This window comes from Macaca thibetana, chromosome 1 (genome assembly GCF_024542745.1).
Source record: "Macaca thibetana thibetana isolate TM-01 chromosome 1, ASM2454274v1, whole genome shotgun sequence".
In the NCBI taxonomy this organism is placed as follows: domain Eukaryota; kingdom Metazoa; phylum Chordata; class Mammalia; order Primates; family Cercopithecidae; genus Macaca; species Macaca thibetana.
This window is the reverse complement of record NC_065578.1, coordinates 19,943,724-19,959,325: the sequence shown is the minus strand read 5'-3', so window position 1 is coordinate 19,959,325 and position 15,602 is coordinate 19,943,724. Positions and strand designations below refer to the sequence as shown.

Genomic DNA, 15,602 nt, shown 5'->3' with positions numbered 1-15,602 from the left:
TTCCCACTGAAACTTTTACATTATTTTTCAACAAAGCATGGTAGTAAATTAAGGAAATTATTCTAGAATAAATCATTAAATGAAGAGAAGAGATAAAAGAGTAGAGGCATCTTTTACAGTTGCACTGCTTACAGCAATGGTAGGTAACAAGTCATACCATTCCTAAGAAGTTTCTAAAGGCATCCACAGAGAATGGAAAAATGCTCTGAACGATCATTGAATGATCTATCAGCAAAATTTCTTTGTCATGTGCCTCTGTTAAGCATTGCATATTGCTAATGGTATAATGGCATACATTGTGACAGAACAATTACTTCTGTATGTGGCTGCATTAGAGATTGTGCTCTCCATTTTATGAAACTACTTGTGTACAGAGTCTGAATTAGCTCTTGGCATATGTACAAAGTAAATATGAGAAGAAGTACTTGATTATTATTTTTTTAGTCTTTTTAGAGTAGAAAGCCTAAGACATAAGAAAATAATTTTTTGTTTTTTTAGTAATCATTTTCAGAGCAAGGATATAATCTGGAAAAAGGCGCATTGGGAACATTGTTGACAGAGCCCCAGCCATATGTGTGATCAGGGAGGGTGTTCTTTCTGAACAGAAGAACTTTATCTTTGACTGCCAATTCACATATTGCATTTTCAGTTGGCTGTATGTTGCCTTATTTGGCTTGAGTGTTGAAAATATTGTTAAAATTTTGACTGAAGTCAAATAAGGTTGTCATGTATATTTTTAGCATGTTCAATGAAATACTATGGATTCCCTTTCTATTTCAATAGTACAACAACTATGAGAGAACAAAGTGTTCCTCTAATTGAAGTATAGAAAGAGGCAACATTTCTTTATGTTTTTGTAAGTGATATATTTCAATGTTATATTTAATATCTTGACATTTAGAAATTCCTGCTTCAGAATACCTCCAAATTAAATTAGTGTCAAAATATATCCTAAGATCAAAGAGCCTCATTACTGAGAAATGACCTTATGAATACTTGATTTTTTTTTAAATTTAATGAAGAATGAAATTGGTGCTCTCTTTTAAAACTATATCCAAATTCTCTAATAGAAGTTGAAGAAATACTTTCCCTATCTCAGTGGAGCCAGAATTAATAAGAAATTCATTCCTCATGTTTGTTTAAGTTAAAATAGTCAAACTTGCAGCCTTTCAGATTTTGAATGTGATACATACACATAAATGTTGTGTCTGAAACAGTGCTGTAAATAATCGTTGATAAGAAAACTTTGAATAAGTTTTAGGTAGTGTTTGACCCATTTATTAATTATTTGATAGACATGAGATACTTTGCTGCCATATTTTTAGGTTAGTGGCTAGATTTAGTAGAACTAGAGTAGGAAAGGAAATCAATCTGATGTTGAACCTTAGTGTCAGCTACAGAGATGGCTATATTAAGGTTACCATGTTGAAAGATTGCCAGATAGCCTGTGTGTCTAATATGAAGCCATTAATTTTGTTTTGTATGACTCATAAAGAAAAAGAAAAAGAAATTTTGTTTTGTTTTGTTATTTGGAAGGTATGATGAATCCTGTCAAATATTTCCTTTAAAATTGGTGATCCGGCTAAACATTAAATGGTCAACAGATGCTAATACTTTCCAGATATATTATTTACTTTGTTTTCTTAGGTAAGATACTTCAATTTTTCAGTCCTTGGTTTCCTCATTCATAGCTGTGGGATAGTGGTAAATAAAGGTGCTTTGGGAATATTTTACTTTATCTCATTTAATCTTCACAAACTGCCTTGAGAGGTATGTGTGTTGTTCCTGTTTACATTCATGGGAAAGATAAATGAGTTGCCCAAACTAACAACAGTATTCAGTAGCAATTGTTAGGATTTCAGTCCAAGTCTTGTGAGTATATGTCCATTGTTCTTGGTGGCATTTCATTTTACATACGTTACAAGCATTTTTTTAAAAAAATATTGAATAGCACACAGTTTAATAGTAACAATTGGGCCGGGCGCGGTGGCTCAAGCCTGTAATCCCAGCACTTTGGGAGGCCGAGACGGGCGGATCACGAGGTCAGGAGATCGAGACCATCCTGGCTAACATGGTGAAACCCCGTCTCTACTAAAAAATGCAAAAAAACTAGCCGGGCGTGGTGGCGGGCGCCTGTAGTCCCAGCTACTCGGGAGGCTGAGGCAGGAGAATGGCGTAAACCCGGGAGGCGGAGCTTGCAGTGAGCTGTGATCGGACCACTGCACTCCAGCCTAGGTGACAGAGCGAGACTCCATCTCAAAAAAAAAAAAAAAAGTAACAATTGCCATGGATTTGCAATGAAAAGCTTATGTTTTTATTTTCAGAAAATATATGGTAAATTAGCCGTGTGTATTACATTATCACTTATTCTAAGGTTTTGTATAAGGTTCTTATTGGTTATTGATTTTTATGGGATCATTTAAAAGGATTAAGGTATGTAAGTCTTGGCAAGATTACAGCAATATGTAACCGTTAACTGTGTAGACTCTAATTGTGGCTCTGAGGTGTCTTCTTCAAGGAAAGCACACCATAGCAAAAGCAAGTGTTCTCATCCATGTTTGATATTGTTTGTGGTTTGGGCTATCCATTTCAGAACTAGATGAATTCACAGTAGGTCCTCTTTGCATTGATAATTTCAAATAATTGTACCTAGTGTTTCCTTCATCTTTTTGTGCTGCCACAATTGTGTATATGAATGTTCTGGTTGATGCTCTCAGGAGCGTCAACAATGCTGAATAGAGAGGTAACCACCAGATTCTTACTAGGTCATGCTTTCCTTCTAACCATGATGATGAGGCATGATAAGGCAATTTACATTGGCAAATTTGAAATCATTGATGATCAGAGAGCAGGGAAAAATTGTTGGGAACCTCACAGGCAGGTTAAATAAGTGTGGAGTGATCAGCCTGAGATATGATGTGCAACTCAAAGATCTAGAAAAAAATGGCAGAATAATCTGCTCTCATCCTGTCGGTTTTGTTTCATTGCACTGACAACCTTACCTGGCATCAGAGACCTTGAAGAGGCAAGGTGAAACACACAGGAGGGAAAGTTCTGGGATGCTTTTTCTAGCAACATAATACATACTTGTAAATAAAATGCCTTAATGCACAAAAAAAGAAAAATGATTACACCTAGATTTTGGGTTGGTGATGTCCTTTTATCAGGAGATTTATGGTAACTTAAAAAGTGTTGCACTAGCTGGTAAGGAAGCTCTTGCCTGTAGTTCCAGCTGCTGAAGAGGATGAGGCGAGAGGATCTCTTGAGCCCAGGAGTTCAAGACCAGCCTGGGCAAATACCAAGACTCTGTCTCTTAAAAAAAATTAAAAAGTTGTTTGGGCGCTTTGGGAAGCCAAGGCAGGAGTATTTCTTGAGGCCTGGAGTTTGAGCCCAGCCTTGGCAACAAAGTGAGACCCTGTCTCTGCAAAAAGAAAAAAGAAAGAAAGAAAAAAAATTAGTCCAGCACAGTACTGTGTGCCTGTAGTCCCAGCTACTCCAGAGGCTGAGGTGGGAGGATCCACTTAAAACCATGAGTTTGAGGCTGCACCAAGCCATGATTGCGCCATTGCACTGTAGCCCAGGTGACAGAGCGAGACCCCAGTTCATTAATTAAAGGAAAAAAAAAAAAAAGGAACTGCACTTGATTTTGAGTTACTGGATATTGTGATAAAGTTAAATTGTTAAAAAGTAGAACTGTAAACCACATTAATAACCACTTCTATAAACTTTTATAAAACATCTTGAACTTGAATTGCCATGCCATCTGTTTTCAAAATATTATGTTGTTCTTGCCATTCTTTGACAGACGCCTTATCCCTCTGGACAGAATGCAGGTCCAACCACGCTGGTATACCCTCAAGCCCCTCAGACAATGAATTCACAACCTCAAACCCGTTCTCCGGTAAGTAAGCAGAAGCTTGTAGCAAATTACATTCTCTACCTGTGTTTGTGTGTGTAGTGGCTTGGGTTTCTTTGCCAAATATTTTTACTGGATTTTGGAAGTTTCTTCCAAAGATGATTTATTATTACGACTACTACTATTATTTGTTAGCTTTGTATTTTCAGACCTTACCTGTAGCAATAATTAAATTTATTGAGAAGAAGAAGAGGTGGAGCTTTTAACCCCCCACCCCCTTTTAATACTTTTCTATAGCATGATTTTTAAGTCTGGTTGCATTCAAGTTTACTTTATTTTAGCTTATAATTTTTGTTAGTTGTACTGTTCAAAATTCAGGTAAGAGTAAAGTACAATGATTTTAGGAGTAAATTGAATTTCACTAATTAAATTCTCAAATCCCAGTGGTTTGAGGAAGCAGGACTTTTCAATCAGTGTTATTAGGTCTGTTCTCACCATTTGACGGTGTGGGTATGTGCATGACATATACCAGTGAGTGTATTCATTTATTCAAATGGTAAATAAATTGTGATACAAATGTAAATGCTATCATCCTCTTTTTTCATCCTTTACATGAATTGCAGTAAGTACTGCCAAGACTGAGAATTTACACAAGGTTCATCCTTTGTTTCACAAAAGTATACAGTGGCTTCAGCTCTCCATTCCTTAGAACATCGTTTCCTGCCCTGCATGATTAACTTTGGCTAGAAGGTGCTTCTGTAACATCTCACATTGTTTATCTCACATCCCTCTTTGTACCTCAGCTCTGTGTATTCTTCAGAATACAGGGATTTCTTTTTGTTCTCTGCCCCTGCTTTTTTGCCTGGAGTGCAGGAATACCTCATTGCATTAGCTCCTATTCATTTCGTTTTATGCATGAATTTATAATTGTTTAAATGTACCAAAGACTTACTCAAAGAACTAGGAGAGCATAGTCTGCACCAAAATGTAATCTCTTTCTTATCCTTTTTCTATTTTCCTTTTCCCTTTTGCCCTGTTCTCCAACAGCTGTTCTTAGATCCTGGTTCTCCCCAGTGGGTGGAGGAACCATTCTAAAGAGGTGGGACTTTGGTCCTAGTTGCCTGTTTGCTTGTCTCTTTTTTTGCTGAAATAGTCAATAAGATGTCTGATACAGGTTTTGTTATGAGAGTGGTTCAGGGATGTGTACACTTGACTACTTGGGTCTGAGATCTCACCAGATCAATTTAGGTAGGCCCTGGTTCTAATAATTAAACATGGAACATTATGGTAAGCTCCTATTGCAAAGAATTCTTTGGCCCTCTTTCTCTATGCCCCCACCCCTCTTTTCTGATTATCAAAAAAGAAAATAAATTAAATTTACATGGTTAGAACTGGCGCAGAACCTGACTGAAGAGCTGCATCTCTAAACCAGTTTTTTTGACAGCCCAGCAGAACAGTGCCAATACATTGCACAGAAAACTGGAAGAGGAGGAAGGTTTTGGAACAGACTCCCGTTTACAGGTCCTTGGCTGGAAGAGGCTGGATAAAATACTGCATTGTAAGCAATATAACAAACTGTACTTCTTGCAGGCAGTGGTGCCTCTGGCACTTAATATTTTTGACCACATCCATTTATTGGCTGATGAACAGAAATGCATTGATTGCTTCCTCTCTGAAAGTTCAACCTAGCATGGCAGTTTCTGCCAGGCATAGTGGGGAAAAGAATAACAAATTGGGTGGGTGTTCTCTATTGGGAATTAGTCAGGAAGAATTTGGGGGTTTAGATTTTTCTTTATTTTAAACTTGAAGTGAGATATCCCTTTCAGATAAATTTGAATTTAAAAGATAAATATCAAGGCTTCTTTTTACTCCCTTTCAATTTTATAATTGAATATTAAGGAGGAAATTGTCTGTAGTTGTCAGCCATTTTTCTGTGGTCATAAACTCTTCAGATACTATTCTCTATACAGTTTTTGCCATCTGCTCTGCTAGTGACCATTACCCACCCCATTACTAAAAACCACACACATAACATTCCATTACATACCCTAAAACAAGTGCAAGACTAGCAGACTCCAGACTACTCTTGCTTCTTGTTTTAGGTTTGATTTTCTTTATTTTGTTATGGGTTTTTTGTTGTTGTTGCCGTTGTGTTTTTTGTTTTGTTTTCTTTTGTTTTTTTTGCGCTGGGAGGGTGAAGTTGGGGTCTGAAATTTGGCACGATTGCATTTTCTGTTTACATCCCAAGTTGTCATAGTCTAGTCTCATCCATCTCATAGCTGTCCCAACTGGTGAGGAGAGGTAAGCTGGCACATTAAGGAAGGGCCTCTTCCTGTGGCTTTGTAGAGCAGCTAAAGCTTACTCCATTCTATTTCTGCATTAATAGGCCATTGGCAATTGCACAGTTTTAGGCTTTTCTGTTCTTCCCTGGACAGCTGCCTTTGCAATCCAACTGGCTTCAAATGGCCTCCCTCCCTCCTTCAGGTTATCTTTGTGCCTGTCTTTCTACTTGATGCTTAGAATCTCAGTTAAATTCATAATATGGAAAGAAAATCTTTTTTAAAAGTAATAAAAACACTGATAAGCTATCTGTTCCATTTTCTCGTTTTACTGGAACTTTTAAACAGTGTTAGTTGTTGTTGTTGTTGTTGTTGTTTTTAATAGCCTGTCTAAAGTAGTGAAGCTATTAAATACTTAATTTGGAGAGGGAGACAGTTTGGCTTTTGTAGTAACTCTAACCATTGGTTATTTTTATAATTTGTGGTATTGTGTCAAAATTATATCAGTGTTATGTTGGCCATGCTCAGTTACCAACTGTGCATAGAAGGGGTGAGTAAGTGGGTGGGTGGCATTAACATTGGATGCAAGTTCACAGAAGGCCGCTTTCCTTTATATCTACAGTCCTCACCATCTTAAAGACCCTTCTTTAACAAAAAGGAAAGAAAAAAGAAAGAAAAATTTCTATTTTTAACATGAGCCAGCAGCGACTACAGTTTGTTCTGTTGCTTACAGCTACCCATAGGATTAAGACTATTGTCATTTCAAATGAAAAACTCAATAGCCAATGGTGACTAGTGCAAAATAGACTAGGGTACTTTCCTAGGGCACTTTCTACTAACTTAAGTTGGGATTTTCTTTCTTGCTTTTGTTTTTATATATGTGTAATTTTATAAGATACTCTTCTTGTTCATAGAAAGTTCTCTTTTGACTGGAACATTCAAACTGTACAAAGTTTTAGCTTTTATTTTAGAGCCTTGAAAATGGGACATTTTCTGTGGAACAGTGATAAGACAGGTACTGCCATACTCAGGTTAATTTTGTAACATGGCCCCTCTCTTCCAGTTTCTTCAAAAGTGTCAGGAAGAAACATTTCATACTCCACTCCCGACTTTCATACCACATGCCTGGTATTGCCTATTCTTGTCCATAGTAGAAGTATGATGTTTTCTTCTCCTAATTGGAAAACTGAAAATGTAAGACCTCAGTTTCTTTGAAGAGAAAATTTTCTGCAAGAACTGTAGCTGCCAATTATCATCATTCTGAAAAGCTGTATTATATTGATTAGCCAAATATGATGGCTGACCTAACATAACCCAAGCTTATAGGTCATTAATGTACTTTTCATTACTTGAACAACAGGTGACATTTTAGCTTCTGAGGTGAATTCTTGACAGAGATGTTTTCAGCTGTCTCCTACATTGTGGCCACGTGTTCTACTGTAATTGGTTGAAATTTTAAAATCTGAACTAATGGTAGTTGGGGAACTAATTCCAAATGTTTTGCAAATCAGTATTGCACATAACTTAAATGCTGAGCCTGAGAGATTGTTTCTTAATCGCCAGTCTAATTCATCTGTAGTGTTAAGCTGACAGAAGGAAGTCTCTATAGAGGAAATAAGAGACAGCCAAAGACATATATTTTAGCTCCTTAAATATATTAGATAAAAACCCTGTATATGGTTTACATTAAACACTGCTTTCTAAATATTTTCTTTTACTATTGAAGAGGATGGTTAACATTACAATAGCTAATGTATTAGTATCCAGAATATGGCTCTACATACCCCAATATTTTTGTCTGTTCCTTTCAGTTAAAATGTATTCAAACCCAAATTTGGCCGGGTGAATTATTTGATCCTAGAGGTTTAGCAGTTAAAATTCACATAGGTGAAAAAACTTTTTCTTTTATTCTAAGTTAGTGGAAGGGTTGGAATATATATTAGCCACTTTCAAGTACTCAGTGATTTAGCTGAGGAATTACATTTCTTTGTGCTTTATTCTTAGATAACAATAGGTACATATACACAGTGCTTTGCTGTTGTCTATAGTAATTAAGAGATTTGACTTATTTACTCTTTTTTCTTCTCAAGCCTATAAGAATACCACTTGGATTAATCATGTTAGAGACTGATGTTCTTTACTAGCTGTTTGCCTTGACATGCCTTGTATTAAACTATACCAGTTAACTGCATTTAAACTTAAGAGTGTGTGTGTGTGTGTGTGTGTGTGTGTGTGTGTGTAAAGTCATAAAAAATTTTTTCTTTAACTCTTAAGAAATTAAGATATTGAAACTTCCATTTCATGGATAAGATATCCCATTTAACTTAAGAAAATTTGCAATTAATCCTTTTACATTTTTTACTTCCTGCTGGACTTTGTAATTATCTCCTGGTTAGGTCTTGTAATGTAAAAACTTTCTCATTTCCTCCAGCTGTATCAGTTACATACAGCATACTTGATTTTCACGTTTGTCTTAATATAACCACTTAATTTTTCAAACTTTCTTTTGCCTTATTTTAGGGTTGTTGTTTTTCAAAAAAAATAGTCCTATTAGAGAGTACCTTACATGCCTAACAGCATAGCCTGTTTCTCTCCCAGCTGATAAATGACAAACTATTCTGATAGTGGTGTTAACCTGTTGAATCTTAGTACCTGTCTGTCACTGTCCTGCAGCAAAGCTTTGACTGTTTTGTGTGTTGTTTTTTATTTCCCCGCTGTGGGTTTTTTTCTTTTGGCATATTGTGTGAAATTTTGGTTTTTGTTGTGGTGTTTCTGACTCTTTGTGCCTTTCCTTTTGTGTTTGTTTTCCCTCCTTTTCTCAGTTTGCAGCGGGGCCTCGACCTCCCCATCATCAGGTACTGTACCCTTGCCCCTTCACTATCACCCTTAACTAATAGGTGGGGGCTTTAGTAGCTGCTGACTCTTAGAATGCTGCCATCCCATAGAACTACTCAAATTACTCATTTCAAGAGTAGCTTTTATCTGATCTAATTCAACTTTCTTTGTCCTTCATTAATCTCACTGCATTTTGTTATTAACAAATCCGTTTGCCTCTGTTTATGGCACATTTAAAAAATGCTACATTCTTTTTTCTTGCCAAACAAAGATTGTTTTTAAATTTTACAATTTTGAAAAATTGAGATATTAAGTGTTTATAGATTTTGTGGATATTTGTAGTAAGTTAAATTTAACTGAATGAAGCAGGCAGCATTCTATGGGTTTTCTGTTAACATTCTGATACAACCTGTATTGATGTGTATAAAATAGCATTAGTATTTCTAAAACTACTTAAACTCAGTTACTAACTTAGATCTAGTAATAAATTGATTAAAAATAGTGTACATCCATTTGCTGGATAGAATTATTTTTATACTTAGGACACAGAGAAAATAGATACCTTAATTTAAATAACTTTATCCTATTGGTTTTCTAAATGAAATAATTGTATAAACCAAAATTTCAAAAGTATGTATGTGAACACTGTCATTTAGTAGGAATCTGTTTAGAGGTGGCAAGACAGAAGGACTTTCAGGGTTCTCCCTCCAACCCCCAATAGCTTTTTATGGGGTATTCTGAAACATTTTCTTCTGCTGAAAGAGCTTCGGTTTAGAGTCTGTTCATATTACAAGCTTTACTATTTAACCAGCTGGTTAGGCAAATCTTTTTCTGCATCTTTGTTTCCTCATATGTAAAATGGAGTTAATATCTCTGCCATAGAAATAGTGTAAGCATTTGGCACAAAACAAGCAGTCAGTAAGTGGTAGCTGTCTTTAATATGATTGTTATGGAACAAAGTATGGTTGGATAAAGTAAATACTACCAGTATTTGCCTGTGTTATCATATTTAGAATTCTTATTACTGAGTTAGTGGATATTGTTTAGTTGAAGGCTTCCATTGTCTTGAGTGATTTAATACCTGACTCTATTTCTCAAAATGTAGTCCTTCCAATCTGGAGACTGTAAAGGCAAAGCAAATCTGAGTTATTAAAGGTACTTTGCAGGAGGATGGCTACATGAGGTGGATGGCTATTGTTTGGGTTTCATAATGAAATAAAACCTTGGGGTATTTTTTTTTTTTTAATTCAGAGATAGTGTTGTAAAGTATTAATAGTTTAAGATGGACTTTGCCATCAGCTAGACCTAGGTTTGATTCTTCCATATTATAACCGAGGGTTCTTGGATAAATCATTTACTGCTCTCCACCTTAGTTTTCTCACCTGTAAAATGGAGACAATAATACCATGTTGAAACTATTATGGGCCGGGCACAGTGGCTCACGCCTGTAATCCCAGCACTTTGGGAGGCCGAGGCGGGTGGATCACGAGGTCAGGAGATTGAGACCATCCTTGCTAACACGGTGAAACCCCCTCTCCACTAAAAATACAAAACATTAGCCGGGCGTGGTGGCGAGCGCCTGTAGTCCCAGCTACTCAGGAGGCTGAGGCAGGAGAATGGCATGAACCCGGGAGGCGGAGCTTGCAGTGAGCTGAGACCGCGCCACTGCACTCTAGCCTGGGTGACAGAGTGAGACTCCGTCTCAAAAAAGGAAACTATTATGAAAAGTAAATGAGATAATGAAAATAAAATGATTATCAGGGTGTTTGGCACATAGTAACTAGAACATATGATTAATATTATGACTACTAATAATAAAAATACTAGTTTCTTGTGTAAAAGAGTGTTTATAATTTTATTTAAAAATTTAGTCCAGGGCCATAGAGGCATGGCTTAAATTTTAATCCAGGGACAAGGCAAATACTCCTAAAAGAGAGAGACATTGGGGATCTTTGCTCAAGAAGCAGAGTGAAAAGAAACTATTAGTGAAATAACTGCAAAGGAATTAGGGCGAAAATGTTTTCTGAGCTCCTTTATGTAAGGCACCTGTTAATTTCTTTGTTCACATGCTTGTGTTTTTCAAACCTTGGTTTATTTCATAAGTCATTTCAGATAGCTTAAGGTAAACTGTAAGTAGAAGGAATTAACATTACCATTGGCCACAGTTATTTTGTTGGATTTTCTACTCTGTAGATTGATGGAATGATGAGTGAATTTTGAAACAAAAGCAGTATTGCTTAATAGGCCAGGTATGGTTGCTCACGCCTGTAATCCCAACACCTTGGGAGGCTGAGGTGGGTGAATCACTTGAGGTCAGGAGTTCAAGACCAGCCTGGCCAACATGGTGAAACCCCATCTGTACTAAAAATGCAAAAATTAGCCGGGCATGGTGGCAGGCACCTGTAATCCCAGTTACTTGGGAGGCTGAGGCAGGAGATCACTTGAACCTGGGAGGCGGAGGTTGCAGTGAGCCAAGATCATACCTGCACTCCAGCCTGGGCGACAGAGCGAGACTCCATCTCAAAACACAAAAACAAACAAACAAAAAAGATCCAGATTACTAAATAGCCTGGGCATTTCTTATTAAGACTAGTAACTCTTTTAAAGACTGTTGATCAAAAAATTTAGGTTCTTAATGAAAATAGCACAAACTTTAAGGTTGTGTTTCTGCTACTTGTGTTCGATAATAGTGGTTCTAAAATTAGGATACTGTATTTAAGCATTTGTAATGAGCCTTGGGAAATTCTGTTTTCTAAGAAAACTTTTTTATGAGCTTTAAAGTTAGGTGGTACATTTTGTCTTTCTTTAATTCCAACAATTGGGGAAAATGTTCAGAAATCTCTGTGAGAAAAGATTGATTTCAGCCCACATTTTCGTGTGCAGTATGACTCAGTAAAGAGCAGATTAGTCGTTTAGCTGTATGATAATTCTCATGAATTTATGGCTAGTTTTGATTATTTTAAAAATAGAAGTATAGGCCAGATACGGTATTTGATGCCTGCAATCCCAGCACTTTGGGAGGCTGAGGCAGGTGGATCACTTGAGCCCAGGAGTTAGAGATCAGCCTCAGTAACATGGTGATACCTCATCTCTACAAAACAAAAATATAAATACAGAAATTAGCTGGGCGTGGTGGTGCATGCCTGTAGTCCCAGCTACTCTGGGAGGCTGAGGTAGGAGAATCATCTGAGCCCACGTGGTCAAGGTTGCAGTGAGGTGTGATTGTGCCACTGTACTCTAGCCTGGGTGAAAGAGTGAGACCTTGTCTCAAAAGAAAAAAAAATATTATAAATGTTTATTATATTATTTATTTATTACCAAGGAAAATAATTATTGTTTAACAATAGTTCTTGGAGGTGAGTTCCTAAGATGCAGCATAAACCCAGAGGAATGATTTTTAATTCAGAAAATTCAGGTAGCCGGCACTTTTTTCCTTTGTTATCCTTCTTTTTCTTGAACACCAGTTAAATTCTTTTCATCATATCACAGAGAATTGAATAAGGGTGTCTGTACCCTTGCCTCAGGCAGCAACAGTAATTACCTTGAATAGAGGAGGAGAAAGACATGGGGTTGAAAGTGGCATAGCTGAGCAGAGCTAACTGAACCGGCATTATGTATGGTATAGCATCCACAGGAGATGTGGGGTCAGTTTAGTTTGTTTCACTACGGAATAGGTGTTGGCATGTGGGTGGGATAAGCAGTTATCAAAACTGCCCTATATAATACAATTTATTTAGTATCCTTTGGGCTCTAAATGCCAGTAGAATTTCCCTAGTGACAATTAGAAAACAAAGCAAAACAAAACAAAAACACCACTGTACATTTCCATGGAAGTGACAGCATTTCCCATTTGAGAATCGCTTACTGAATCTGTATTTCACAGTATCTTCTCTTCAGATCTAAAGTCAGGTAGCACCTAAACCCTGAAAGATTTACAGAGGAGTTGCTCATAATACAAAACAAGACATAGAGACTTGCATAATGAAATGCAAGCTATTGGAGGAAACAAACATTGAGTGGTATACAGAGAATATGCTTTTAAAGGGAAAACCCTCATGTTCTGGGATATTTTGGATTTGACATGCTTAAGACTTAAAGTGGAATTGAAGGCACAAATGGTTTTTTCGTCTGTGGTAGTTTGCTTTGGCCAGTGAATAGATTTCTTTTTTGTCCTTTATTGCATTATTCATCAGTGGCTACCTTTCTGATCATTTTACATGCTTTCATGCTTTGATCTCAATTTATTTTTTGAAGGAATTTGTTGTTGGATGATGTTTTTAATGATTATTGTTTCTAAACTCCAATAGCAAATATAATAATTTTTTGTTGATGCTTAGTAAAAATTGCAGAGTATGTTCTATAGCTGTTGCAAAAAACTAGGTAATTATTTAGGTAGGCTTTTTGGAATTAATTGCTTGTGAAAAGAAAACATCACCCAGTTTAGTAATCTAGAATTTAAATATTTTTTCTGTGTAAGATAGAGTTAACCTGAATTCAAGTAAACAAAAATAAACAAGATTTTAAATGGTAAATGTTTTCTTTGTTCTTAATGAAATCAAGAAACTGCTTTGAGTGTATTTTTTGGAACTTCTGTTATTTAGAAGGTCTTGTAACTCTGTTTGGAGGGCTAGAGCTCTTTTTGAGTCCACACAAATCAAATGCACCATACTGCAGTTAGGATTATTTCAGCCCCATCGCCTTCCTAATATTACTATTAGTTTTTGTCTTTTGTGGAGATTCTTCAGATTATTGAGGATGTGCTATTCTTTTGGCATTTTATAAACTGAAGAGCTTTTAGAATTACAGTTTTCTTCAAAGATAAAACGAGAAATGCTAAGTCATTTTATATGCAAAACACTCTTGGCTTTAGAAATATGTCAACTATTTTTGTACTGATGCTTGAAAATCCCAAGGTAATTAGAAACTGAAAGAACAGAAAGTACACACAGAATTATAGCAAGTCACTTGGTATAATTTGGATTCTGGCTTGTGTTGTTTACTTTAAGTATTTGGTCATTAAAATCTGTGTAGTTCTGGTTTAAAGTTACTTAGGTTCCTGTCCTTATTTTACTTTTGGGTTTCACAATAGAGATTAAGTGTTGGTCATATACTATGACTAAGTAGTCTTTTCATTATGGGAAAGATCAGGGAAATGGTATTTTAAAGTGTTCATAGGACAAAACACTGTAGTTTTTTGATACATGATTTTAGTTCACATACTTTTCACAAACGCTGAAAAATATGCTGTATTCAAAGCAGTAGGATTTAGCATAAACAAATAATGAGCTTCATAAAACCAGCATATGCTAGCAGCAGCAGCAGGAGGAGGAGTATGTGCCATCAAGAAATGTCTTACTTGGTGCAAGCATTGAAATTGTGCATGTTTTCCTGTTGTGGTTTGGTTCTTTTTGTGAAAAAAGAAACTTTTGAAAAGAACAGCTGATTTATGTAGATTTCTTTTTCATTGTGATCCCTAAAGGTTTCTTTACTGAAAGTTTGTGGTGTTATATTCCTAGACGAGATATATTTGTTTTACTATAGGCAATTTATTAGGTTTGGAAAGTAAAATAAATGAAGGCTTGGGCTTGCCTCTGGGACCAGACCTGGTGCAACAGAATTAAATTGATATGAATAACAAGCCATCTCAAGCATCTATACAACCTTAAACCTCTTAAATTATGATCTTATGAACTATTTGTTTTTTGGAGCTTGATACAAGTGAGGAGTGGCTTTAAAACTGGTATCTCATTCACAAGGAGTTGTATAGTAGCAGCATAAATAGTGAAGAAAATATATATTGGGAGTCAGTAAAACTGGGATTCAGTTTCAGCTTCACTGCAAATTATCTTTGGGTGTCAGGTTTCTCATCTTCAAAATGGGAAAAATATGCTCATAAATGATGTAAGATTGAGATGATTTATAATAACTGCACGTATTTCCTATGGGTGTTGTGAGGATAAAGTACCTGCCTATCACAGTGTCTGAAATGTAGTAAGTCCTTGGTGTCAGTTTCCTTTAGCAGTGAGACCGCCTGCCTTTCCCCCTTTTCCCCAGCTATTTTTTAGCATGAATGAAGTATTTTATAATGATGCTCATTTCCAAGACTCTCCCTTATGATCTGACAGAACACCTTCTGTTCCTGACATAAACCTCTAGGGTAGCACTGTGTAATAGAGTTTCTATGATGATGAAAATGTTCTGTACTTGTGCTTTTCACTGCTGTAGCTGTACTAGCTATACATGGCTATTGAGCACTTTAAATGTGGCTAATGCAGCTAAATAACTGAATTTTTTTTTTTTTTTTTTTTTTTGGAGACAGAGTCTCACTCTGTCACCTAGGCTGGAGTGCAGTGGCAGGATCTCAGCTCTCTGCAACCTCCACCTCCCAGGTTCAAGTGATTTTTGTGCCTTGGCCACCTGAGTAGCTGGAAATACAGGTGTGAGCTACCACACCCTACTAATTTTTGTATTTTTTGTAGAGGCAGGATTTTGCCATGTTGGCCAGGCTGGTCTTGAGCTCCTGACCTCAAGCGATCCACCTACCTTAGCCTCCCAAAGTGCTGGGATTAAAGGCGTGAGCCACCGTGCTTGACCCAGAACTGAATTTTTGATATAAGTAGTCAAGTATGACT

General features: G+C 36.5%; 1 protein-coding gene across 21 annotated transcripts in view; it reads left to right on the top strand.

Moving 5' to 3' along the window:
* The window catches only part of EIF4G3 (eukaryotic translation initiation factor 4 gamma 3), a 374,608-nt gene that overhangs the window by 177,587 nt on the left and 181,419 nt on the right, over positions 1–15,602 (top strand). For 8 of the 21 annotated variants that reach the window (XM_050789764.1, XM_050789763.1, XM_050789767.1 and 5 more), the window contains 3 exons: positions 3,806–3,901; positions 5,301–5,414; positions 8,958–8,990. In XM_050789764.1, the coding sequence (XP_050645721.1) occupies positions 3,872–3,901; positions 5,301–5,414; positions 8,958–8,990 (177 nt within the window). In that variant the 5' untranslated portion in view covers positions 3,806–3,871. The remainder of the gene's footprint in view (positions 1–3,805; positions 3,902–5,300; positions 5,415–8,957; positions 8,991–15,602) is intronic. The other 13 variants (XM_050789769.1, XM_050789762.1, XM_050789757.1 and 10 more) reach the window with 3 other exon arrangements.